Source organism: Periplaneta americana, chromosome 8 (genome assembly GCF_040183065.1).
Source record: "Periplaneta americana isolate PAMFEO1 chromosome 8, P.americana_PAMFEO1_priV1, whole genome shotgun sequence".
NCBI lineage: Eukaryota > Metazoa > Arthropoda > Insecta > Blattodea > Blattidae > Periplaneta > Periplaneta americana.
This window is the reverse complement of record NC_091124.1, coordinates 21006040-21033476: the sequence shown is the minus strand read 5'-3', so window position 1 is coordinate 21033476 and position 27437 is coordinate 21006040. Positions and strand designations below refer to the sequence as shown.

Here is a 27437-nt window from a genome sequence, read left to right as displayed (position 1 = left end):
TTTCTTATTAAAAATCTAGTAACTTTTTGTTATGAAGTTGGTTTCTTGAAGTTACTAGATGAATGTAGTGGAGAAGAATTTTAATTTATATAAATATTCATTTTACTTTCAAGTCCATTTTTCCGTAAGTTTATTTTTCTTGATTCAACACCAATTTTATGCCAAATATCAATCAATCTGACATAAGTAAAATTAATAAAATTCATATTTTGGTGATTTTCTGGTGATTTTTGTATTATTATTTGGTGACATTTGATTTGACGTGTTGGCAATTCTGCCGATATGCCCAGCACTGCAGCGTCTGCAGCCAATTATGTCATAGCGCGTGAAAACAGCATTTGTCTCGTGTAAGTAAACGTGCAGCTTTAGCTGTCTTCCTAAAGGTGGTGTTGGTGTTGGTCTTACAAGGTCAAATTAAGGTTTGATGTTTTTACGATCATTTTTACTGTTCTTTCTAACAGGGGGCATTATATCAATTATCAACTAACTATAGGATAGTAACTTCGACAAATGCATACGTCATAGGATGCTAAGAACACAGAACATTTTTAGTTCTTTGTAGACGTTACAAATACGTTTTGATTATATAACATGGAAGAAAAAAGTTCGAAATATACTTTTTACGCATGCGCAGCTTATTACATAGGCCTATGTATGCACGTCAATAGTCCGAAGACTAGATGGAATCTCAGAAGTGACACCTAATGATGCAACTAAGTCAGGAGATAATGGGTAGTGTGGCCAGTACCTTTTTCCCTCCATTGCATACATTCCAAATCATATTTCACTAATCAGACTTCAGATGTATTCTTCCTCTGACACATATCGTCAACTAAGATGCACTGACAGATAATATAATAGATGTACATATCAGCCAGAACCTCAATCAGAGGTCGTACACATTGTCGGCTAACTTAAAAAACTGCGTAAGTCCAATTTTTCCGGAATTTTGAAATCTGTGTATATATTTTTAAAACGTGTCTGCTGAGAACAGCCCGTAAGTATGCAAATGTTTCTATATTTTATAAATAACAAATGCATAACAGTTGTTAGCTGGGGTATAAAAAGAATAGAAGTTATTTTGCTCTTTTGGGCAATTTTCTCAAAATATACAGTCACTAGGTTATAAAAATAAGTCAACGATATAATACAGGGTGATTCAGTGACTATATTACGAACTCTTAAGGATGATAGAGGAGACAAGTATGTACAACTTTCATATGGGAACCTATGTCCGGAAACGTTCTGTTTGGTAATTACAAACCTAGATATGTTAGTCAGTGTAAGCAGCTAGAATCGAACTCAAGGACATCCTTTTCAAATTTTGTTGCAAGCAACCCGTTCCTGCAAACGTTGATGATTTCTCATAAACATGGTATAAGCTAGTTGGCATCGTAAATTATATTTTAACTGATTAAATCTTACAAATTTCTTCGCAACTTGCTGATATGCATGTCATTTATGGAAGAGCAAAAAACAATACAATAATAATAATAATAATAATAATAATAATAATAATAATAATAATAATAATTTATTTTAGCCGGCAGAGTTATGGCCGTAAGGCCTTCTCTTCCACCCAACCAGCAAAAAGTATACATACATATGTATCAACTTACAAAGAATTCAACAATTTGATTTAGATAAGAGCTACATGTGTACAAGAGTTATTTACGAATTAAACAACAAAATACTATGAACTATTAATTAAACACTGAAATACAAACTAGGCCTATGTAGCAGAATTAAGCTAAAATACATGGAATGTTAATATATTTCAAATAATGTTAGATAATAGAAGGAGATTATTATGAGACAATTTTGAAAATACAGCACTATCAGGATGCATGTCTAAAGGAAGGAGTAACAATGTAGACAGTGATAGTTTAAGTCAGTATGATTAGAGTGAAATGCTAAGAAGGTTATCTTTTAAGCTGTTTTTAAAAGTGTTTATTGTCTTGCAGCCCCTAATACTTTGTGACAGGGAATTCCATTGTCGCGAGGTGGATACTGTAAAAGATTATGAATAACGAGATGTTATATGAAGAGATATACTTAGCGTGCCACAGATAAGTGATCTGGTATTTACGTCGTGGTTACAGTATAGATAAGAGAAACGAGACGAAAGGTAAATTGGTGTTGAAGTGTGCAGAATTCGAAAGAATAATGACAAAGAGTGTAAAGTTCTACGTTCTTTAAGTCGGAGACACGAAATACTTGCGAAGGACGGTGATATGTGATCATATCGTCGGATGTTGCATACGTATCTGACGCACATATTCTCAACTCGCTGTAACTTGACTGATAGTTCAGAACTTAGGTCACTTAACAAAACGTCACAATAATCGAAGTGCGGCATTACTAGGGTTTGTACTAGGGTAAGTTTTAGTTGCTGGGGCAAGAAGTTTCTTAAGTGACTCAAACAGTGAATGGAGGAACAGATTTTTTTTTATCGTTTCTTTAACTTGAAAATTCCAATTTAGATTATTATAAGGAAAGTTGCAAGGTTTAATCAGTGAAAATATCATTTGCGATGCCAACTAGTTTATACCATGTTTATGAGAAATCACCAACGTTTGCAGGAACAGTTCGTCTGCAACCAAACTTCAAAAGGATGACCTTGAGTTCAATTCTAGCTGGTTGTACTAACATATTTAGGCTCGTAAGAACAAAACAGAATGTTTCCGGACATAGATTCCTATATGAAAGTTATTCATATTGTCTCCTCTATTATCCCTAAGAGTTCATGATATAGTCACTGAACCACCCTGTATAATACATATAAGAAAATTGAGTTGGAAGTTTCAGCAGACTGGCAACATCGCCGCTAATACACCCCTCTTTTTCCTCGTAATACAGATGTAAGATGTCAACGAACTCAGGTCTGTCTGTCTCAGTGAACTACCTTCCATATTCCTTTCTGGCTACAATGTTGCAAACTGATCGCATCGCTAGTGGCTTCATATTAGTGTTCTTTTATTAAATTTACAAATTTTCACGAAAACCGTCCACGCTATTAAAATACGTCAAAAAGATAAATTATACTTTATTAGGTTCCTCATCGATGTGGACAAAAATTCCGATCCTACTCGAATAATTACCGAGTAAGAGGGTGTTAAACATTTGGGAAAAAACTTTTTGTGAGAAAACTGAACTTTTCGCCAATATATTACACTTTTTTATTACATATAACATGAGCTATTCGCTCTGAATATCTGCAAGGCTATCTCACTTCCACCCTGTATTCTCTTCATCTCTAACTCTGAAATAATGAGCCCTGGGATTCGCTTAAATGAGACTATCTCAATGCCTGAAGCACATTTTTCTCCGTTATTAGCAATAACTTAAACTAAAACCTGTAACAAAAATGTTATTATTATTATTATTATTATTATTATTATTATTATTATTATTATTATTATTATTATTACTATCATCATCATTATGTACAATCCACAGAATGAAATGAATTTACTCTATATCGATTTGACAGAAAATAGGCAAAGACTCAAATTTTAGTCTTGTCTATCCTTGAAATACGCTACATCGAATTTTCTGACGCTGTAATAGGTGATTCATCAGCAGTGTGCTCAACTCTACAAACACGAAATCCGCTAAGGAGCTGTCAAATTTCCGCTACATTCCGCTACGATTGTGGGCACTGAATAAATATAAACCAATCATAAATATGTTTCAGGCATTACAGAAATAGTTGTATTGTGTTTCCTGGCATAATTTGTATTGTTTGAAAATCAAAGCTGTGAATTATTAGGGTGACCAGATTCACATCGATAAAAAAAGAGGACACAAAGCTTAAAAAAGGAGGAAATTGTTCGGAAAAAGACGACAGAAAATATATACTTAGATTTAGACTTAGGCCTATATTATACTATAAATTACGTCAATATCTATTTTATTACAAAATATTTAGGCCTACAGTACAGATTTAGGCTTATATCATACTTAAAAGTACGTTAATATTACTAAATAATTATGATAAAACTTGATAATAATGATTTTACAGTTAGCTACCTATAAAGTCAAGGGAACTATAATTATTAAAGAGGACAGAAAATATCTATTTACATTTGTTTCCTGGCATAATTTGTATTGTTTGAAAATCAAAGCTGTGAATTATTAGGGTGGCCAGATTCACATCGATAAAAAAGAGGACACAAAGCTTAAAAAAGGAGGAAATTGTTCGGAAAAAGACGACAGAAAATATATACTTAGATTTAGACTTAGGCCTACATTATACTATAAATTACGTCAATATCTATTTTATTACAAAATATTTAGGCCTACAGTACAGATTTAGGCTTATATCATACTTAAAAGTACGTTAATATTACTAAATAATTATGATAAAACTTGATAATAATGATTTTAAGTTAGCTACCTATAAAGTCAAGGGAACTATAATTATTAAAGAGGACAGAAAATATCTATTTACATTTAGACTCAGGCCTAATTATACTTAAAATTATGTCAATACCTATTTTATTACAGTATACTTATAATAAAACTTAATAATATAAAATGATTTTACAGTTAATTATACATGAAAGCCAAGGGAACTATAATAATTATCAAAATACATAAAAAAAGACCGCAAGAAATGTGAATTTAATATTACCACAGTCTAGTATATATAGTCGCGAAGCTCAATACGTAGTAAATATGTAAACATTAGATAGTTACTCACCATTAGGATCGCTAATATCGCCTCATTACAGGCAATGCAAAATAGTACCGTCACAGTCTATTGTTTCTAGCACCCTCAAAACTCAAGCTTCGTGACTGTATATAGTAGACTGTGATATTACTTTGTAAGCAAAGAGAGTTATGATCGCTGGCAAAAAGTATATTCCGTCGATGCCGCTGCCATCTACAGGCAAATTACTTGAAAAAGGTGTCAAATCAAATAATTTCAAAATATCAAGCATACAAGTTACGAAAAGGAGGATATTTCTTGATTTTTCAAAATCTGCCCGGACCCAGGGAAAAGGCCCAAAAAAAAAGGACATGTCCGGACAAAAGAGAACGTCCGGTGACCTATGAATTATGTTCATTTATTTCATATTTGTTCAGAAATGCTAAAACTTTAATAAAGACGTAGGCTACTTTGTAAACAGAAATACGTTATAAATAGGACCTAATGATATTATCGGTACTTGTATTTCATTAAAACATATTTATTTTATAGGCCTAAAGACAAGTATGAAAGTAAGTTGATTAATTTATTTTTCTCCTTGTAATAACACACTACAACATTTAAATGTAACGTTGGAATACATGTAGGCCTAATAAGAATATTCTAATGAATTTCTTTACTTACAGTCCCTGTAATACACAATGCACATGAAATTCTTATTTGTATATTATTAGCACAATTAGGCCTATATTCTAGTACATTGGCAGATGACAGTCTATTTCTGTGCTACTATTGGGAAAGCACTGATGTTTTTATTTCTACCTGTGATCACAAGACAGAGCCAACTCTCAGGGAACATTATAGTTAACGCAAAATTTAATAGAAAAATTAATAAAATTTATTTGGGAAGTTTGGCTTCCAAAATGGATGTTTTTTTTTTAAATTCCGCTACATTTCGAGAGGATGTCGATCATCGTCGCTATGTCTCCCGAAGCCTCAAATTTCGCTACACATAGCGTAATTCCGCTACAGTTGGACACACTGTTCATCAGAAATGTATTTAATACTTTCACAATGTTTCGCAAACTTCTAATCTTTAACCTCTTATCTGAAACTCATAACACTTTATTGCAGAGTCAACGAGTACTATAAAAGGAGTGGAGAAATAATAATCTTGCACTCACAACCAGAATCCTCCACCAAGATATTACAGTCAGATCTTCAAAATGACAACACAACCCAGCGTGACGTTTTACAATGGGCAGAAGATGCCCATTGTGGGCTTGGGTACTTGGCAGGTTAGTGAATCAACAAGAAGATCATTTTTAATGTTGAATCACTTTTGCTATTCAGTCAGATTAAAAAAAAAAAAGACTTCATGTTATCGGTATCTTCTGCAGGTAATCTCTTATTCTTCTGTAGATTATATTGAAATAACGTGTTAGTTCTGTATGTTTTAACTTCTAATATTAAATATAATGACAAACGTAACTTTTTATGTATCAGCGATTTTGGAAATAGAGTGCGCGGCATGAGCGACTATAGGTATTACGACCTGTCGTAGAGAGCGTGTTTAGTGGGGAGATCCTACCACTCTCTCGCACAGGAGGGAAACAAATCGGCAATGAATGGCGGTGATGTAAGCCTATAGTCCCTTTTTTTTCATTTTTTCCCTTTATTACTGTAAATTCCATAGATCTTACATTAGCAATGAAGCTTTAAGATGTGGAACAAGTCAAAATTACAATTACAATTTTTACAATTTCAATTTTTTACAATTTTTTTTAGCGAGATGTGTCTGTAAAGAGGTAATCAGAAAATCTTACCTTATACCGTACCAAAAGATATGTTGAAAATGATGTTCACCTTTATAGATACAAGAATGACAGTGTAGAAAATTCTGAAACATCTTCTTCAACTCTCTATTATTCCACTCAGTACTCGTCCGATTTCATTCCCTAGCTCCTCAAGAGAGTGTGAACTGTTCACATAGGCTTCCCCTTTTAATTTTTATTGGGTTATTTTACGACGCTGTATCAACATCTAGGTTATTTAGCGTCTGAATGGAATGAAGGTGATAATGCCGGTGAAATGAGTCCGGGGTCCAGCACCTAAAGTTACCAAGCATTTGCTCGTATTGGGTTGAGGGAAAACCCCGGAAAACACCTCAACCAGGTAACTTGCCCCGACCGAGATTCGAACCCGCGCCACCTGGTTTCGCGGCCAGACGCGCTGACCGTTACTCCACAGGTATGGACTTCCTGTTTTAAATTCTCCCATAGATAAATATCACAAACATTTAAACTAGTGACGGGCAGAATCGAATAATCTATTCTCGAATATCTAGTAAAATCAGAGACAGTTGCAGCAGATGTTTCAGATTTTTCTACACTGATGTAATTATTGTATAGTCTACAGAAAGGTGGACATGATTATCAACATATGCTTTAGTAAAAAGTATGATCAAAATATAGTTTTCCTATTAACTCTTATCGGAGCATTTTTTTGTATGGGACTATAGGCCAAAATCACCGCCATTCACCGCCGATTCATTTTCCTTCCGTGCGAGAGAGCGGTCGGATCTCCCCACTAAACACGCGTGCTACGACCGATTATAATGCCGGTATGATGTCTAAGATGCCGCGCATTGTGTAGGCTATGTACAAATCCATAGATACTGCTTTACGCATCACAATAGTTTCTTCAATCTCTGTGCAAATGAGAAAGCAAAATTCAGTTTTCACCATTTCAAGATACATTATCAATAAATAATTTATGTATTAAAAATCAAAATCAGTCTGAAAATGGAAAATGTTGAAAGAAAGAGAAGCATGTATTAATAGCCACAAGCTCGAATAAAATGTGGTCCAAATTTAACATTATTTCTAGTAAACTCAATAATGATTAATTGCGATACACTCTTTATAAAAACAGAGAATTGCAAGAATTAGTAAGTTAGACATTCTTACAATATTTCATTGTAGGGTAAGGTTGCCTAATTCCGTGACATATTTAATAAAGTCTATATTTATGCCAAAATTGTAATAAAAAATTTCAAATAACACCAAAATGATGTTCTTTGGACCTTTAGCTACAGTTTTACAACATTCAGTGTTAACAGTTTCACAAGTTTGATATAATTATATTATATGACTCTTCATTGTTATACAGTGGCTCCAAATTCCGTGATAGTGGTTTCCTACTTGAGTGAGTGATATCCTAATTCCGTGATACTAAAAATAATCCTCATTAACTACTCAGAAAACAAACGTGTATTTGGAAAAACACTTTCAATTCATGGTATATTGTTTTAATATGGATTAAGCAAGAAATTACAACATAGAAAAAGGGCCTAAGTGACAAATTTAATAGAAAATACTTGTGTAACTATAAGAATACATATTACATATTAATATATTATGAATAAAATAAACTGAAAGTTAAATTCAATACAAAATTAAATTTGAATAAATTGAATTATAACACAATTATTTCTCATTATTTATATTCCTAACAACAGCAGTAATTAAGCTAAATACATGACCTATTATTTTATGATAATTATAATTATAATTTGATGTTTTCTATAACATTTCTATTATTATTTTCACGAACTATTTTCTTTCATAGACATTAATTTTACAATTTAGCGTTGGCATCACTGGTCGAGTGAGCTAGGAAGGAGAAATATGAAAATAAATCCGAAAATGGGAAAGCTCCTGTAGCATTGTTATTGTCTCACAATGTTTAAATAATCATACACATTGATTCAACTGACTATAATCTACAGTAATATATCATTTTTATAATGCTATATTAATTCCTACCTCAAATATAAAATGTTTCTTCAGGAGCGGTCACAAGAGAAAGAAGAACTTACTGGTCAACCACCTTTCACTGAACAAAAGCTTCTGCAGTCGACTGCTTCTATTCAAAAGGCGGGTAGTCAATAGAATTGAAAAGAAGACATCTCCTGGCATCTCTTAGGTATTTCAAAAACTTGAAAGCCAGAGATCAAAACTCCATGGCAGTCAATTGAAATTTTATCACGGGATTAGGGGCATCACGGAATTAGGCACCTTTACCCTACTGTTTATTGCGATATTAATGCAGTATTTGAGCAACTGAATCTGGAAACTTTAAAAGCGAAAACGAATCTTAATACTATGTTATTATAACATTCTCTCTCAACAGTCAAAGCCTGAAGAAGTGATTACAGCTGTTGATGCTGCTTTAGAGCTGGGCTACAGACACATAGACACGGCCTTCAGGTATAATAATGAAGCTGAAATTGGGAAAGCTCTGAAGAAATGGTTTGATTCTGGGAAGCTCAAAAGAGAAGATATCTTCGTTGTTACAAAGGTAAGCATAAATTTTCAGTACCTTCTTAATTTTGATGTGTTATATTAAAGTACGCTTCAATTACAATTTCAAGCCTCTTGTATTGTTGCAATAATTTAGTGTTCATTATTTTTCTTAACGATTCTCGTTGATCAATAAACTCATTAGCTGAAAGTTTTCATCTAACATTCCTTTTCATTTTGATTTTATTGGTACTCGCTACAAAAAAAAAAATGTTAATTTTCTTCTTCTTAGCTCCCACCAAACGGAAACCATGCAGAATCAGTAGAGAAGTACATAAAAAAGTCCTTACAAGCTCTCCAGCTGAACTACGTTGATTTGTATTTGATTCATAGTCCTATTGGATTCAAAGATATGGGAGACGAAGCTTGGCCGAGAGATGCGACGGGAGCTCTCGCTATCGATAATGCAACGGATATCATCAGCTTATGGAAGGTACAGTAAATTTAAAATAAACTATGACATAAAAAAAATATTTCCATATCATAAAATGTATAAACCAACTATAGTATTAAATAATTTTTTTTCATAACTCTGGATTAAAAACTGGTTGAGTGTAAGAGAAGGCCCTACGGCCTAAAATAAAGTTATTATTATTATTATTATTATTATTATTATTATTATTATTATTATTATCATCATCATTATTATTATTAATACATCATATACGTATTCAATAATATCTACATTTTTATAATGCCTTACTTACTTACTTACTTACTTACTTACTTACTTACTTACTTACAAAATGGCGTTTAAGAAACCCCCAGGTTCATTGCCGCCCTCACATAAGCCTGCCATCAGTCCCTATCCTGTGCAAGATTAATCCAGTCTCTATCATCATATCCCATCTCCCTCAAATCCATTTTAATATTATCCTCTCATTTACGTCTCGGCCTCCCCAAAAGTCTTTTTCCCTCCGGTCTCCCAACTAACACTCTATATGCATTTCTGGATTCACCCATACGTGCAACATGTCCTGCCCATCTCAAACGTCTGGATTTAATGTTCTTAATTATGTCAGGTGAAGAAAACAATGTGTGCAGTTCTGCGTTGTGTAATTTTCTCCATTCTCCTGTAACTTCATCCCTCTTAGCCCCAAATATTTTCCTAAAAACCTTATTCTCAAATGTTCTTTAGTTTTGTGTGTTTTTGGAAAATATAATTTCAATTAATGTTTCGCCATAAATGTTGTAACTAAAACCTTGTGCATCCCACGTGTTTATCGTACGGCTCGTCCTCCCCCCACACGTTACCTGCACTTTGTTTACGTTTTCACTGTGCCTAAACGAGACGCTCCACTGCAAGTTTAATCTAGTCATTACTTCTTAGCTTACACAAAACTCAGGGGAGACAAGCCGGATCGCGACGCGGCAACTGTGCTAGGCATTTGCGGTAGACGTGCCGTGGGGGATGTAGGCAGGCGGCTGCGTCTTACGTGATAAATCCTGTACTAGATTTTCTTATATACTAAGATTGGTGGAAAGAATTCTGATGTATATAATATTCTATAATAAATTATTTATTATTATGCAAAAAATATATTTTACTAAAAGTTGCTATTCAAAATGTGAAGCTAAATGTTTTAGCACTACATCTTCAAGATAAGCGTCCTAATAAATAGTTAATATAAACGAAGTCTGTTCAGAATTTCAAAAGAAAATGATGGTGACTCATTGCATAAAAATTCAGTTGTTGCAGTTTTCTGACAGATCGGAGTTGCACAACTACTTTTTCAAATATGCCGCTAACCTACATCCATTACCAACCGTTAGAGAAATTAAGAATGTGTGGTATATTACTTTCTGAACAGCCCAAAAATTAATGATCACAAAAAATTAACACCACGATGTTTTCAAGTAATTGGTGACAATAAAATCTGGTCAGACTATGCCACTATTATAAAAAAACAAGATTAGCGATCAGGAAGTGGTTAGTTTAAAAGTTGGCAAACGAAATATAAAACATAAAATCCAAATTTACATCAAGTTGGTGATGTGTTTTTTGTAAAGCAACAAAGATTGTTTTCAGGAATACATAAAATTCTTACAGTCTAGATTTCTCATAGGATGTACCGTTTTCTAGCTTTGAAAATAACCACAATTTTGTTTCCTTAAAATTATTTTTTGAATTCTTCAATCCATGATTTCTTTATGTCAACCTAATACGTTCATTTTTCTGCATAACTGTTGATTTCTGCAGGCAATGGAAGCTCAAGTCGATGCTGGAAGGGCTCGATCTATTGGACTGTCAAATTTCAATTCACGTCAGATTGCCAGAATAGTGAAAGCTGCTCGAATCCGTCCAGCAAATCTTCAAGTGGAACTTAACGTGTATTTCCAACAGAGGGAGTTGGTGGCTTTCTGCAAGGCCCTCGACATAACAGTCTGTGCATACGCCCCGATTGGATCTCCTGGAATGAATCAATGGATGAAAGATCGAGGATTACCAGAGGCGTAAATATCATTTCAGTAATTTCAAATGAATAACACAAGAATTTGTGAAGAGCTTCGCATAAATAACGTAAATAGACCGTATTTTCTCGAGTACCCGCGCCCTCGAATAACCCGCGCACCCCACTTTCGAAAGGCAAAGATATATATATATATATATATATATATATATATATATATATATATATATATATATATATATATATAAAACATCCAACAAATATATCCACGACAAATATTAAAAACAATTAAACACAAATTCAATTCAGTTAATTTTAAGTTTTTCGCTGCAAGTAAAGGATCGCAATCCCATAACTTTAATGGTAGGCCTACTCATTTTCAGAATTGAAAATATAAGACGCACGAACTATAAATACATCACACTGACATTCTGACACATGTACTGCTAATCTAAATGTAATTAATAATGTTAAAAATTGAAATACCCGCGTGGGAAGAAAATAGCATGTGCTACCATGTTAGGACACAGATCACATATAGATTGCTCATTCCTATGTTAAAATCGGTTGCACTTTGAACAGAACAACCGCCAGGATCGCTACCCGTCCACCGTAAACGAATACGAGATGGCAGTACAGTCGCTAATGCAATTCAAATGGGAGTTAAGTCACTGGTGCTGACTATACCACATCAAATACACAGCTCCAAGATATGTTACAAATTGAATCATTTTATGATTTCATCAAAAGAATTTTCTCGAAAGTTGCTGTATCATCCTAACCCTCTCATTCGAGCTCTGGCTACCTCAAGCGAAATTTGATTAATTAAATGTCTTCAAGAAAAGGATAACTAAGTTGGAACCAAAAATAATTTTAATATCTCCTTATATTACTTTAAAGTAAGCGCCTTTTTTATATATAAGGCTGAATCTTACGTAAAAATCAACATCATGACAATTAAAAAAAAATGGGAGTTATGACATGACTCCTTATGTAACAACTAGATGGCAGCATAGTAAACATGACAAAAGTTGTTACCGCCAAAGACTATAACCCCGAGCAATCTGGGTATACATGATCTAAGGTTAGGAGTTTTTTTTTTTTCGTTGTTGGTAACTCTATAGCATCTATTAGCTGCTTTATGGTTGTGCTAACAGATGGAGTTACTTGTCAACAATGCGACGCTGAAACATGTGTTCAGGTTACTGCCCAGCGACAGTCCTGATATATTTTTATATTTGTGATGATTGGTTAATTAATATTAACCCGGCACACTCACAATCACACTCACATTCATACAAATTTCCAGACTCTAGACACCCAGGGAATTCTTCTTCTTCAAGAAAAATTCACTGAGAGCTGAGCCCGGGAAGCGAGCCCGGGACCTCCTGATCTAGAAGCCAGCATGCCGACCAACAGACCACGGAGGCAGCGTATAGGTTAGGAGTTGCGCAGGAGGAAAATCAGCAATGTTGCTAACTTAATTTCGAATAAACCGCGCACCCGTATTTTTACTTGTATATTTCGGGAAAAAAAGAGCGCGCGGGGTATTATAGAAAATACGGTATCTATAATATTGTAATTTAGTTACCTATAAGCCTACCATATTTTTTCCAAGGAAAAAACGGGATAAAGTAGGCTAATATGTTAAGTTTCAGTGTCTACTTTCTAATGAATAAAACCGGTCGTAGCGCGCTGTGGTTTTACACGAAATTTACCCGCAATTTCTTAACGAATCATGGCTAGTGAATATTAATTTAAACTTTGATAATATGAAGGCAGTTGTGTGAACTTCAAGTGAATGTTTCTGAGAAACAGAAACCTCTTTTTTTAACTATAGCAATATGATTACAATAAAACTGATTGTAAATGAGTTACGTACCAATCTAGGATTCAATCCCCCCCTCATCAGATATCTTAATTGGCCCCATTTATATCCTATCTTTGAACTATAAAAACAAACTTCTCAATTATGTTTCAGTGTAGTCCCGGATCTTATCAATGACCCCGTAGTATGCAAGATAGCTAAACAGCACAACAAGACTTCAGCTCAGGTTCTTCTAAGGCACTGCATGCAGAGGGATATTGTCGTCATCCCCAAGAGTGTGAAACCAGATCGTATCAAGGAGAACTTCCAGGTGAATGAACTGCTATTGTCTATAAAAGTGTCGGCCTGGGTAGCGTAACAGGTATAATGCTAGCCTTCTGTGCTCAAGGTTGCGGGTTCGATCCCAGCTCAAGTCGATGGCATTTAAGTGTGCTTAAATGCGACAGGCTCATATCAGTAGATTTACTGACATGTAAAAGAACTCCTGCGGAAAAAATTCCGGCACACCGGCGACGCTGATATAACCTCGACAGTTGCGAGCGTCGTTAAATAAACCATAATTTAATTTAAATTTCTAATCGTAGCGTAATCGGTATAACGCTAGCCTTCTGTGCTCAAGGTTGCGGATTCGATCCCGGCCCAAGTCGATGGCATTTTAGTGTGCTTAAATACGACAGGCTCATATCAGTAGATTTACTGACATGTAAAAGAACTCCTGCGGAAAAAATTCCGGCACACCGGGGACGCTGATATAACCTCGGCAGTTGCAAGAGTCGTTAAATAAACCATAATTTAATTTAAATTTCTAATCGTAGAGTAATCGGTAGGCCTATAAGGCTAGCCTTCTGTGCTCAAGGTTGCGGGTTCGATCCCTACCCAAGTCGATGGCATTTAAGTGTGCTTAAATGCGACAGGCTCATATCAGTAGATTTACTGACATGTAAAAAAACTCCTACGGGACAAAATTCCGGCACACCGGCGACGCTGATATAACCTCGGCAGTTGCGAGCGTCGTTAAATAAACCATAATTTAATTTAAATTTCTAATCGTAGCGTAATCGGTATAACGCTAGCCTTCTGTGCTCAAGGTTGCGGGTTCGACCCCGGCCCAAGTGTCGATGGCATTTAATTATGCTTAAATGTGACAGGCTCATGTCAGTAGATTTACTGACATGTAAAAAAACTCCTACGGGACAAAATTCCGGCACACCGGCGACGCTGATATAACCTCGGCAGTTGCGAGCGTCGTTAAATAAACCATAATTTAATTTAAATTTCTATAAGTGATTCTCAACCGAGGGGCGGCCAAAGAGTACTTAACGGGGCACCCAACAAAGTAATATTTAGTAATAGTTTTAAATTTGTTCTGTGAATATTTAAACGCCCGGCTGTTTTGCATTGTATAAAAACATAATTAAATTATTTTGTTTTTAAATTGATATTATCTACGAAGTTTCCCCTCCCCCTCCTGTCTAACGAAGGCAACATGTTTTCGTTAGAGCAGAATGATAGAGAGATGTAGAATTAATTTGTCTGCTTTTCGTTCGTTGTTGCGATAAATATTAGAACTGCTGTATCGAACTGTAGACATGTACAAATACGGAAATAACGGCCCATTCACAATGAAAATTAAACATAACCCTAACATAAACACAGAAGTTTGCGCCCAGGCTACCAAAAGGGATCATTCACAATGATTCACATAACCACTGACATAAACATTACCGTAAGACGTTAACATGAAAGTTTGCAAACTCCAAACTTTCATGCTTAGGCTTACGTAATTTGCAAACAGAACACAATCGTGGAGCGCTGAAGTATACGACAGAATATGAGGAAATGGCGTCGTTGTTATGTTTCCATGGTTACCAAGTATATTTGCTGTTATGTTTATGTTCCCAACGTGAATGATGGTATGACTTCTTGATTTTATCGCAACGTTTATATTCTTAAGTTATCGCTTACGTTATGTTTAATTTTCATTGTGAATGAGCCTTAAATTCTGGAGCTCCCATATTGTAAAAGCTTCGCTTACAACATACTGCATGTGTGCAGTAAATAAGAGCCACTATATATATTATGCTACTTGTGGACAGTCGTGTGAAATTGTTGCCTACATACAGATGAACTCCCATCAAGACTCGCTCCAAATTTTAATTCCTTATCTATACATACACAAGCCCTATCTCTCATTGAATGTCACATTCTCTTCTAACCCAAAACCAGATTTTTAGACCAGGGGGCGCATTAAATTACCGAGGGGCCTCAGCATCAAAAAGGTTGAGAAACACTGTCTATAGCAGATGAATACAATACAATAAATATAGTGTTTTTGAATAATTTCAAGGGAGAAATTGTTTCGGGGCCGGGTATCAAACCCGGGACCTTTGATTAAACGCACCAATGCTCTCCCGACTGAGCTACCCAGGAACTCTGCCCGACACCGACTCAATTTTTCCCTTTATCTTCACATACCTCAAAGTGGGTTGACAAACAATCAGGCATCCAACAGTGAGTGCACAGAAACTCAGTTCATGTTACTTTCGGAACCAGAATTGAAAACTGTCCTCCTGTAACACTTTACAAGGAAGAACTTCCCGAAGCAGAGGATGTTAAATATTTAGTATGCATTTAGATCGCCGATTAACATGGCGTAAACATATTGGGCCGTATTCATAGACATTCTTAGCGCGGGCTTTCGGTGGATGATCAGCAAACTAGCGTTTTTCGTATTCATAAACCAGTGTCAGCGATATGATATGATATGAATCCTGTTTAGCACGCTCGTAGCGCGGGCTAGCGAAATGTCTATGAATAGCACCCTTAGAAACTAAACGTAAAGAATTAAATTTGAAACATCAAAAATCTATTGGTTATTGGGACCTAAATCAAAACTGTCATTAGAAAATAATCTTCTTGTTTATAAACTCATACTAAAACCAATCTGGACATACGGCATCCAGCTGTGGGGAACTGCTAGCAACTCAAACATTGAAATACTGCAGAGGTATCAGTCTAAAACTTTACGTTCCATTGTCACTGCACCATGGTATGTACGAAATGATGTCATTCATCGTGACCTCAACATTTCAACTGTAAAAGAAGAAATCTCTAAGTTCAGCAAAAAATACCTGCACCGATTAAATCAACATCCGAATCATCATGCATTAAATTTGCTGGATAATAGTCAAACAATAAGAAGACTTAAAAGGACCAATGCTCTTGACCTTCCATTCATTTTAGTACAGCTATTTGAAACATTGTTATTTTTCTTTTGGAGTGTTGTCATGGGATAATATCTCCACTCATGTCATATTCTTTTATAATATTTACTTATTGTCTCTTGTAGACAGATTGTAAATGTGGCATGTGTTAAAAAAATTATTTCGTTGATAATGTAGTTAAGGCTCCCAGTTTGTTTGGAGCTGGTAGTAGCTTTTAAGATTCTTTGGCTTCTATAGGTACTTCTATACGTTACAATTTATGTCATGTAAATCTTTGTTACAGGTATTTGACTTTGAGCTGACAAAAGAGGATATGCAAGAACTGGATTCGTTAGATAAAAGACAAGCAGGACGCAGATTTAAAATGGATGTTTTCGAAGAGTGAGTTCTCATTACAATTATTACACTTTAACGTTTTGGTGTATACGATCAGAGTGGAAGGTGCAAAAGAATTCACAAAATCAGGAAAATAATAGTACATTATGCAACGAGCCTATAATGAAGGTAATTAAGAAGCGAGTATGGATATTTATGAAACGAGCGCAAGCGAGTTTCATAAATTTCATACGAGCTTCTTAATTACCATTACAGGCGAGTTTCATACGACTTTTTATGCTCGACCATATTTCTAACTTGATATTATTAATTTTCTTTGTATCTGACCTTGGCTGATGTCCCGTATGTTGTGAGATGTGCGCAGACGCGAAAGTATTGATTTTTTTTTTCCGAGGAACAGATGTTCACATTGACCTTGCTAGGCCATAAGAACCTACAGAGATAACATTGAAATTAAATTAGACATTGAAAAACGAGATGACAAATTGAATTTATTTGAATAATATTTACAATTAACGCTAATTATTATAGTAACAGAACATAACCTTCTGCGACAGTATTGGATTTCCAGCCTCCGTGACTTTTCGCTAATTCTCTTTCGATTGCATATCCGAGAATAATCGATACTTGCGATTTTATAACGGTAGAAAGCTGACCTGTCATTGGCTGAACAGTTGTAACCTGAGTCGTCATTGGCTGAAAGACCTGACCTTTAATGAGTAGGTGTACTTTAATGACATGCATTAAAGGTCTGCTACCAGGTGTATAATTACTACATTTCGGCATGGTCGAGCATAAAGGAATAATCAGTCATTCTAACTTAAAGATTGCTCTCATCAGCCTATTTCAACCAAACAGACTTAATTCATATGAAAACGTCATTGTTGACATCAAGTTCAAAGATAATGATATCGTGAGAAAATAACTTAGGTTTCTGTTATCTTAAATCGGTTCACAAAAGAGTATCGAAGCAACTCGCGAATATGAGTAATCCTTAAAAAATTGAATTAGAAACCGTTTAAATAAACATTTCAATAAAAGAGAATTATAAAATCTCGCAAAGTAACACTGATGCTACATTTAATGATATTATAATCACTTCAAAGTTAATTATTTTTATATTACTGATGAATGTTTATTTTTTAAAAAAATATTCTAAATTATAAGAAACAACAACTTATTAACTTTAAGAAAAATTCTTCACAATATTTAAATATATAATATTAGAAAACAAATAAAGTTATATTTAAGAAATAAATTATTCAGCATTGCAGGAACGAAAGGTGTTCAGTATTATACATGATGAAGTTTGTATTCATTGAGCACATTTTTCTAATATCTATCCAAGCCAAGAACCATACTAAACCAAAACAATATGGCGTCACTGACTGATCTTAAATTCGTTGAAAGCCAAAGCCAATATACGTTACAAAATATAGTCCCGTAAATATTTCATTATAACTAACGTTTTTACAAATGTTATGTCAATTCAAATCACTGCAATGTAATTAACCATTATGCTAGATTAAAAGAAACCTAATATACCTCTACATTAATGCGTACTTGATTTTCTGATTATCACGGCGTAGTGATACATTAGTAAGCCTATAGTCCTTGGCTCGGTTAGATAATAGCAACTCTAGTTCCTCAACAATAGTGTTTTTCTTGTGTGTTCACATTAATTTTGCGAGAAAACACAATGATTTTCTTTTGTTCTTGCAGATTACTCAAACATCCAGAATTTCCTTACGGAGAGCATTATTAATTGATTCAAGAATGCATTACAATGAAGAATTTACTTCCTTGCCACATTTACTACGTGTTACATTCCGCTGGAACTAAATATCGGTGTCAAACAGGATGAAATCTAAATAATTCATTTTCTATTTTCTCTTTATACCATAATACAGTACAATGACTCTTTTAGCGATTCAATTACATAGTATGTATAATATACTCGCAGTATTTCACCATCGTGGATCTTTTTATTTACAAAAGACTAAAAACACTGTAACTTAATTTGAAGATTAGTGTGTTATACATTATCGATTTTCAATATTTCAAAAATAATATTTTTAAATAAGTTCTATAAAGTTATATAACAATGTATTGTGTCCGAATCTTAATGTAAATACAATTACAGTAGGCCTATTTACATACACACTACTTTTGTAAAAGCAACGTGTATTTAATAGATGTTTTAAATTAGAGTTTTGTAATATAACTCACAAATAAACACTTTATGATTTCCATGATATTTATCTCTTTCTTTTTGTGTCTGCAAGGCTATTTCACTTCCATCCTATATATAGCACCAGAAACTGCCTCCTTTTGCAACGGAAAGATTGAAAGCTCAGCTCCAATTCCACTGTAACTTACTAACTACCAAATGCTCGGAATCACACCGCTCTTGCACTAAAAGATCGAGCATATTTTTTAACGTATGAAACAAGAAAAACATTAATTTGAAAAAAAGTGGAGTCACTTCCTTTTTGCAGGGGGCCCTTCAATTTTACTATCAGCGGGAACTCGCAATGTGACAAGTATTATCTTAACAATTTTACTATCAGCGGGAACTCGCAATGTGACAAGGATTGCCTTAGCAATTTTACTATCAGCGGGAACTCGCAGTGTGACAAGGATTATCTCAGCTATTTTACTATCAGCGGGAACTCGCAATGTGACAAGTATTATCTCAGCTATTTTACTATCAGCGGGAACTCGCATTGTGACAAGGATTACTTTAGCTATTTTACTATCAGCGGGAACTCGCATTGTGACAAGGATTACTTTAGCTATTTTACTATCAGCGGGAACTCGCAATGTGACAAGGATTACCTTAGCTATTTTACTATCAGCGGGAACTCGCATTGTGACAAGGATTACTTTAGCTATTTTACTATCAGCGGGAACTCGCAATGTGACAAGGACTACCTTAGCAATTTTACTATCAGCGGAAACTCGCAATGTGACAAGGATTACCTTAGCTATTTTACTATCAGCGGGAACTCGCAATGTGACAAGGATTACCTTAGCTATTTTACTATCAGCGGGAACTCGCAATGTGACAAGAATTACCTTAGCTATTTTACTATCAGCAGGAAATCGCAATGTGACAAGGATTACCTTAGCAATTTTACTGTCAGCGGGAACTCGCAATGTGACAAGGATTAACTTAGTTTATTTACTACCCGGGAACTCGCAATGTGACAAGGATTAACTTAGTTTATTTACTACCCGGGAACTCGCAATGTGACAAGGATTACCTTAACAATTTTACTATCAGCGGGAACTCGCAATTTGACAAGGATTAACTTAGTTTATTTACTACCCGGAAACTCGCAATGTGACAAGGATTATCTTAGTTTATTTACTACCCGGGAACTCGCAATGTGACAAGGAATACCTTAACAATTTTACTATCAGCGGGAACTCGCAATGTGACAAGGATTAACTTAGTTTATTTACTACCCGGGAACTCGCAATGTGACAAGGATTATCTTAGTTTATTTACTACCCGGGAACTCACAATGTGACAAGGATTATCTTAGTTTATTTACTACCCGGGAACTCTCAATGTGACAAGGATTATCTTAGTTTATTTCATACCCGGGAACTCGCAATGTGACAAGGATTATCTTAGTTTATTTCATACCCGGGAACTCGCAATGTGACAAGGATTATCTTAGTTTATTTACTACCCGGGAACTCGCAATGTGACAAGGATCATCTTAGTTTATTTACTACCCGGGAACTCGCAATGTGACAAGGATTATCTTAGTTTATTTACTACCCGGGAACTCGCAATGTGACAAGGATTATCTTAGTTTATTTACTACCCGGGAACTCGCAATGTGACAAGGATTATCTCAGCTACTTTGCTATCAGCGGGAACTCGCAATGTGACAAGGATTGTCTTAGTTTGTTTGCTAACAGCGGGAACTCGCAATGTGACAAGAATTATTATGTTAGTTTGTTTACTACCCGGGAACTCGCAATGTGACCAGGATTATCTTAGTTTGTTTGCTAACAGCGGGAACTCGCAATGTGACAAGAATTATTATGTTAGTTTGTTTACTACCCGGGAACTCGCAATGTGACAAGGATTATCTTAGTTTGATTGCTAACAGCGGGCACTCGCAATGTGACAAGAATTATTATGTCAGTTTATTTACTACCCAGGAACTCGCAATGTGACAAGAATTATTATGTTAGTTTGTTTACTACCCGGGAACTCGCAATGTGACAAGGATTATCTTAGTTTGTTTGCTAACAGCGGGAACTCGCAATGTGACAAGAATTATTATGTTAGTTTGTTTACTACCCGGGAACTCGCAATGTGACAAGAATTGTTATGTTAGTTTGTTTACTACCCGGGAACTCGCAATGTGACAAGGATTATCTTAGTTTGTTTGCTAACAGCGGGAACTCGCAATGTGACAAGAATTATTATGTTAGTTTGTTTACTACCCGGGAACTCGCAATGTGACAAGGATTATCTTAGTTTGTTTGCTAACAGCGGGAACTCGCAATGTGACAAGAATTATTATGTTAGTTTGTTTACTACCCGGGAACTCGCAATGTGACAAGGATTATCTTAGTTTGTTTGCTAACAGCGGGAACTCGCAATGTGACAAGAATTATTATGTTAGTTTGTTTACTACCCGGGAACTCGCAATGTGACAAGAATTATTATGTTAGTTTGTTTAGTATCCGGGAACTCGCAATGTGACAAGAATTATTATGTTAATTTGTTTACTACCCGGGAACTCGCAATGTGACAAGAATTATTACGTTAGTTTGTTTACTACCCGGGAACTCGCAATGTGACAAGAATTATTATGTCAGTTTGTTAACTACCCGGGAACTCGCAATGTGACAAGGATTATTATGTTAGTTTGTTTACTACCCGGGAACTCGCAATGTGACAAGAATTATTATGTTAGTTTGTTTACTACCCGGGAACTCGCAATGTGACAAGAATTATTATGTTAGTTTGTTTACTACCCGGGAACTCGGAATGTGACAAGAATTATTATGTTAGTTTGTTTACTACCCGGGAACTCGCAATGTGACAAGAATTATTATGTTAGTTTGTTTACTACCCGGGAACTCGGAATGTGACAAGAATTATTATGTTAGTTTGTTTACTACCCGGGAACTCGCAATGTGACAAGAATTATTATGTTAGTTTGTTTACTACCCGGGAACTCGGAATGTGACAAGAATTATTATGTTAGTTTGTTTACTACCCGGGAACTCGCAATGTGACAAGAATTATTATGTTAGTTTGTTTACTCAAGCGAGTAGAGCAACAAGTTAATATTACTAAATTCAATATTTTGAAATTAAAGGACGAGGAAGCTAAGCAAAATTATCAGGTCGAAATTTCGAATAGGTTTGCCACTTTAGAAAGTTCCGACGAAGTTGAGAAAGAATTAGATGTTAATAGCGTGTGGGAAAATATCAGAGATAGTATCAAAATTGCAGCTGAGCAGAGCATAGGTTATTATGAAACTAGGAAAAAGAAACCGTGGTTTGATGAAGATTGTTGCATGGTAGTAGAAAGAAGGAAACAGGCAAAATTGAAATTCTTACAGGATCCAGTTGAGGAGAAGAGAGATAATTATTTCAATGAAAGACGGGAAGCAAGTCGTACACTTAGGAATAAAAAGAGAGGTTACTTGAAGGAAAAACTGAATGAGGTAGAAACAAATAGTAAGAATAAAAACATTCGAGATTTATATAAGGGTATAAAGGAATTTAAGAACGGATATCAGCCAAGGGTAAACGTGATCAAGGATGAGAATGGTGACTTGCTTGCAGACTCTCCATCAATCCTAAACAGATGGAAAAACTATTTTACGCAACTACTAAATGTACATAGGCCAAATAGAAATGATCGGGACGAAATTGAAATACAAACTGCTGAGCCATTTATACCCGAACCCACGCTTTCAGAAGTCGAAATTGCGATAGAAAATCTGAAAAAGTACAAGTCTCCAGGTATCGATCAAATTCCAGCAGAATTAATACAAGAGGGTGGGAGTGCATTATATAACGAAATTTATAAACTTGTACTTGCTATTTGGGAAAAGGAAATTGTACCAGAACAATGGAAGGAGTCCATAATTGTACCTATTTTTAAAAAGGGGGACAAAACCAACTGTGGTAACTTTCGAGGAATATCACTTTTGTTGACGTCGTACAAAATTTTGTCCAATATTCTTTTGAGAAGATTAACTCCGTACGTAGATGAAATTATTGGGGATCATCAGTGCGGTTTTCGGCGTAATAGATCGACTATTGATCAGATTTTTTGTATTCGACAGATAATGGAGAAAAAATGGGAGTATAAGGGTACAGTACATCAGTTATTCATAGATTTCAAAAAGGCTTATGACTCTGTTAAGAGGGAAGCATTATATGATATTCTTATTGAATTTGGTATTCCCAAGAAACTAGTTCGATTAATTAAAATGTGTCTCAGTGAAACATACAGCAGAGTCCGTATAGGTCATTTTCTATCTGATGCTTTTCCAATTCACTGCGGGCTAAAGCAGGGAGATGCACTATCGCCTTTACTTTTTAACTTCGCTCTAGAATATGCCATTAGGAAAGTTCAGGATAACAGGCAGGGTTTGGAATTGAACGGGTTACATCAGCTTCTTGTCTATGCGGATGACGTGAATATGTTAGGAGAAAATACACAAACGATTAGGGAAAACACGGAAATTTTACTTGAAGCAAGTAGAGCGATCGGTTTGGAAGTAAATCCCGAAAAGACAAAGTATATGATTATGTCTCGTGACCAGAATATTGTACGAAATGGAAATATAAAAATTGGAGATTTATCCTTCGAAGAGGTGGAAAAATTCAAATATCTTGGAGCAACAGTAACAAATATAAATGACACTCGGGAGGAAATTAAACGCAGAATAAATATGGGAAATGCGTGTTATTATTCGGTTGAGAAGCTCTTATCATCCAGTCTGCTGTCGAAAAACCTGAAAGTTAGAATTTATAAAACAGTTATATTACCGGTTGTTCTTTATGGTTGTGAAACTTGGACTCTCACTCTGAGAGAGGAACATAGGTTCAGGGTGTTTGAGAATAAGGTGCTAAGGAAAATATTTGGGGCTAAGCGGGATGAAGTTACAGGAGAATGGAAAAATTTACACAACACAGAACTGCACGCATTGTATTCTTCACCTGACATAATTAGGAACATTAAATCCAGACGTTTGAGATGGGCAGGGCATGTAGCACGTATGGGCGAATCCAGAAATGCATATAGAGTGTTAGTTGGGAGACCGGAGGGAAAAAGACCTTTAGGGAGGCCGAGACGTAGATGGGAGGATAATATTAAAATGGATTTGAGGGAGGTGGGGTGTGATGATAGAGACTGGATTAATCTTGCACAGGATAGGGACCGCTGGCGGGCTTATGTGAGGGCGGCAATGAACCTTCGGGTTCCTTAAAAGCCATTTGTAAGTAAGTAAGTTTGTTTACTACCCGGGAACTCGGAATGTGACAACAATTATTATGTTAGTTTGTTTACTACCCGGGAACTCGCAATGTGACGAGAATTATTATGTTAGTTTGTTTACTACCCGGGAACTCGGAATGTGACAAGAATTATTATGTTAGTTTGTTTACTACCCGGGAACTCGGAATGTGACAAGAATTATTATGTTAGTTTGTTTACTACCCGGGAACTCGCAATGTGACAAGAATTATTATGTTAGTTTGTTTACTACCCGGGAACTCGCAATGTGACAAGAATTATTATGTCAGTTTCTTTACTACCCGGGAACTCGCAATGTGACAAGGATTATCTCAGCAATTTTACTATCAGCGGGAACTTGGAACTATTAACTACCAACGAAAAAATCGCCAAATGTGACCTAGATTAAAGAACATTCGCATCCTCGTTGCGATTTTTCTAGTGTATGAATCCTATAAATTCGAAATCCTATATATCCATTTTCACAAATGAAAGGATTTTGACAGTGATTGGTGGCAAATAGAGGGAATTTTCAACCTAACAGTGACTTTTAACAAACTTTTTGCTTTAAATTTAGTGTTTTTTTGTATTAAACCTATATAAATCATTAGAAGTCATTCTTAACAAGTAATATGTGAACATAACTGAATTCTGAACAAAATGGTCTTTAGGGGGTTTTGAATCTAGAAGATTCATATTATGTCGATCCGACGTTGCAGTTACAAAAAAGAAGTTAACATAGTTTCAAACAATGAATGAAGCATGCAACGAACTGAAGGTCACAATTACGTAAGAACAGTCACAACTCCCCAGCTGTTTGTCGCTGACACACAGAAGGTTAATCTGCTGTTCGCTTGCTGTATTCAAATAGAAGTCGCCGGTTGGGTACCGGCAGTGGCGGCTCTAGGATTTGCGAGGCTCTAGGAAAACCTGTATTCAAGGCCCTATTTCAATATAATGATTATATAATATATAAATTTAGCTTCCCTTATGAAAAGGTTGCCAGATTTGACAAAGCGTATTACATATAATTTGGAAACACACCTAAAAGGTAAAATTTTATACATTTGAAACGGTTAGGGAATCGAATATACAAAATGTCAGAAAAATGTACACCTAATTAGCGTTTGTGCTCATTTACACTTAAGAAAGGGGGGGGGAATATCATCAGCTAGGTTAGAATGATTTGAATCAATATACCGCGAGAAAATAATAATAATAATAATAATAATAATAATAATAATAATAGTAATAATAATAATAATAATAATAATAATAATAGTCATATTCTCTGATTCTTTATAAAAGGTATCAAGGATTTCATTTCTATACAGACGATGACTCGAGACCACAAAATAAAAGATCGGTTATCTTGGTCAGAATAAAATTTAATTCGAGCTGCTGAAGATGTAAAGTATGGACAAAAAAATTACGGGCTGCAGCGAGGATGTGTTGCATTCCATACAGAACTCTGAAATGGCGAATGGAATCTTCAAACCTTACTAAAGGTTCACCAGGTCCTTCCACTAGCGGAGCATGTGGCAATAGACCTATATCAACAGTTGCTTCCATCAGAACGGATAACGGGATTTCAACTCTGGAAACAATCAGCCCTATTCTTCGAGTAAGAAAACCTAAACCCTCTGGGCGTAAAAAAACAAACAGCGGAGGTCTTAACTACAGCACAGAGAAGAGAAAGAAACTATGCGGGAAAATGCCAGAAATAAAAAGAAACCTTCCCAACCAAGGAAGAAAAGGAGATGTGCAAGTTCATCTTCTTTTTCTGGTGACGAAATTATTCACGATGACAGTGGCAATAGTTTTGATGAGGATGATGATGATTTTTGTATTGTTTGTACTGGACACTTTTGCGCTAAGAAAGATCCCAAATCTGACTGGATTCAGTGCATCGCTTGCAAGAAATGGTTGCACGAAGATTGCAGTGGTGATAATTTGCACTGTATGTTTGCAAAATAATCATGAAACAAGATTATAATCAATTTCACAGATGTTTCTCTACAGCCTAGTTGTAATAAAATACATATGTAATATTCCAATGTTTATTTTATGTATGTCATTTACTGTGTTGTTGCATCTTACTCCATACCAATTGGCGTCTTCCCCGTATATATGGGGGAAGATGCCACCCTGACACGAGTTCTTTGAACATGAAAAATTATTAATAATACACGTACTTGGAAAGGAACCAATCATTATACAGAGCCAATTATAATTGAAAAATACGATAAATTTGTTTGTATTGCCTTACCACTTCAGGTTTGAGTTGTATAGCCAAGAAATACCTTAGTTGTGGCGTCTTCCCCCGAATTACCTTATGTATTAAAAGTGTATATAGAAAAATGAAGTATTTATTTATTTATTTATTTATTTATTTATTTATTTATTTATTTATTTATTTATTTATTTATTTATTTATTTATTTAACTTGGTAGAAATAAGGCCATCAGGCCTTCTCTTCCCCTCTACCAAGGGATTACAACTACAATATTAAGAATACAATTACAATTATAATTACAATTAATATTAAATTTACAAATATAATAAAAATCAAAGTACTAAAAGATTAACTGATTACTAAAGGCTAGACAGTTTATTGTAAAAGTTAGGAAAGAGAAAACTTTTTTACTAATTAAGTAAAAATTAAACCTACTCTACGCAGCAAGAAAACGCTTAATAAGTTTGCTTTTGAACGATACAAAATTCCGACAGTTTCTGATGTCACTGGGTAAGGTATTCCACAAGCGCGAGAGCGAGATTGTGTATGATGATGAATACGATGATGTCTTATGTGTTGGTATGGCTAGTGTGCGGCTATTTTGCGTGCGTGTGAAGAGATTATGATATTATGACAGGTAACTGAAACGGGAGGCAAGGTAGGTAGGTGTAGAGGTGTGAAGGACTTGGAAAAGGAGAACAAGAGAATGAAAATGTCTACGTTCGTTAAGTCGTAGCCAGTTCAGAGTTTGGAAGGATGGGGTAATGTGGTCAGCGCGACGGACATCGCAGACGAAGCGAACACAAGAATTATGAACACGTTGTAATCTTTGCGACTGGTTGACATTGAGGTCAGTCAGTAGAAAATCACAATAATC

The 27437-nt window shown here is 35.2% G+C and overlaps 1 protein-coding gene across 2 annotated transcripts; it reads left to right on the top strand.

Annotated features, from left to right (window-relative positions):
* Window positions 1-319: 319 nt before the first annotated feature.
* On the top strand, window positions 320-19072 carry LOC138704558 (1,5-anhydro-D-fructose reductase-like). 2 transcript variants are annotated; one of them, XM_069832587.1, is made up of 8 exons: window positions 320-347; window positions 5789-5952; window positions 8849-9016; window positions 9251-9451; window positions 11219-11472; window positions 13411-13567; window positions 16765-16862; window positions 18540-19072. In XM_069832587.1, the coding sequence occupies exons 2-8, from the start codon at window positions 5881-5883 to the stop codon at window positions 18580-18582; spliced, it is 993 nt and encodes a 330-aa protein (XP_069688688.1). In that variant the 5' UTR covers window positions 320-347; window positions 5789-5880; the 3' UTR covers window positions 18583-19072. The 2 variants fall into 2 exon arrangements, with proteins under 2 accessions (XP_069688688.1, XP_069688687.1); XM_069832586.1 differs by lacking the exon at window positions 320-347 and adding an exon at window positions 350-419.
* The last annotated feature ends 8365 nt before the right edge of the window (window positions 19073-27437 follow it).

Excerpts from the sequence above, each read along its gene's own strand:
- LOC138704558 (XM_069832587.1), top strand. The coding sequence starts at position 5,881 with ATGACAACACAACCCAGCGTGACGTTTTACAATGGGCAGAAGATGCCC. Across the intron at positions 9,017-9,250 it reads ATATCTTCGTTGTTACAAAG|CTCCCACCAAACGGAAACCA; the intron begins GTAAGCATAAAT and ends TCTTCTTCTTAG. Across the intron at positions 9,452-11,218 it reads ATATCATCAGCTTATGGAAG|GCAATGGAAGCTCAAGTCGA; the intron begins GTACAGTAAATT and ends TGATTTCTGCAG.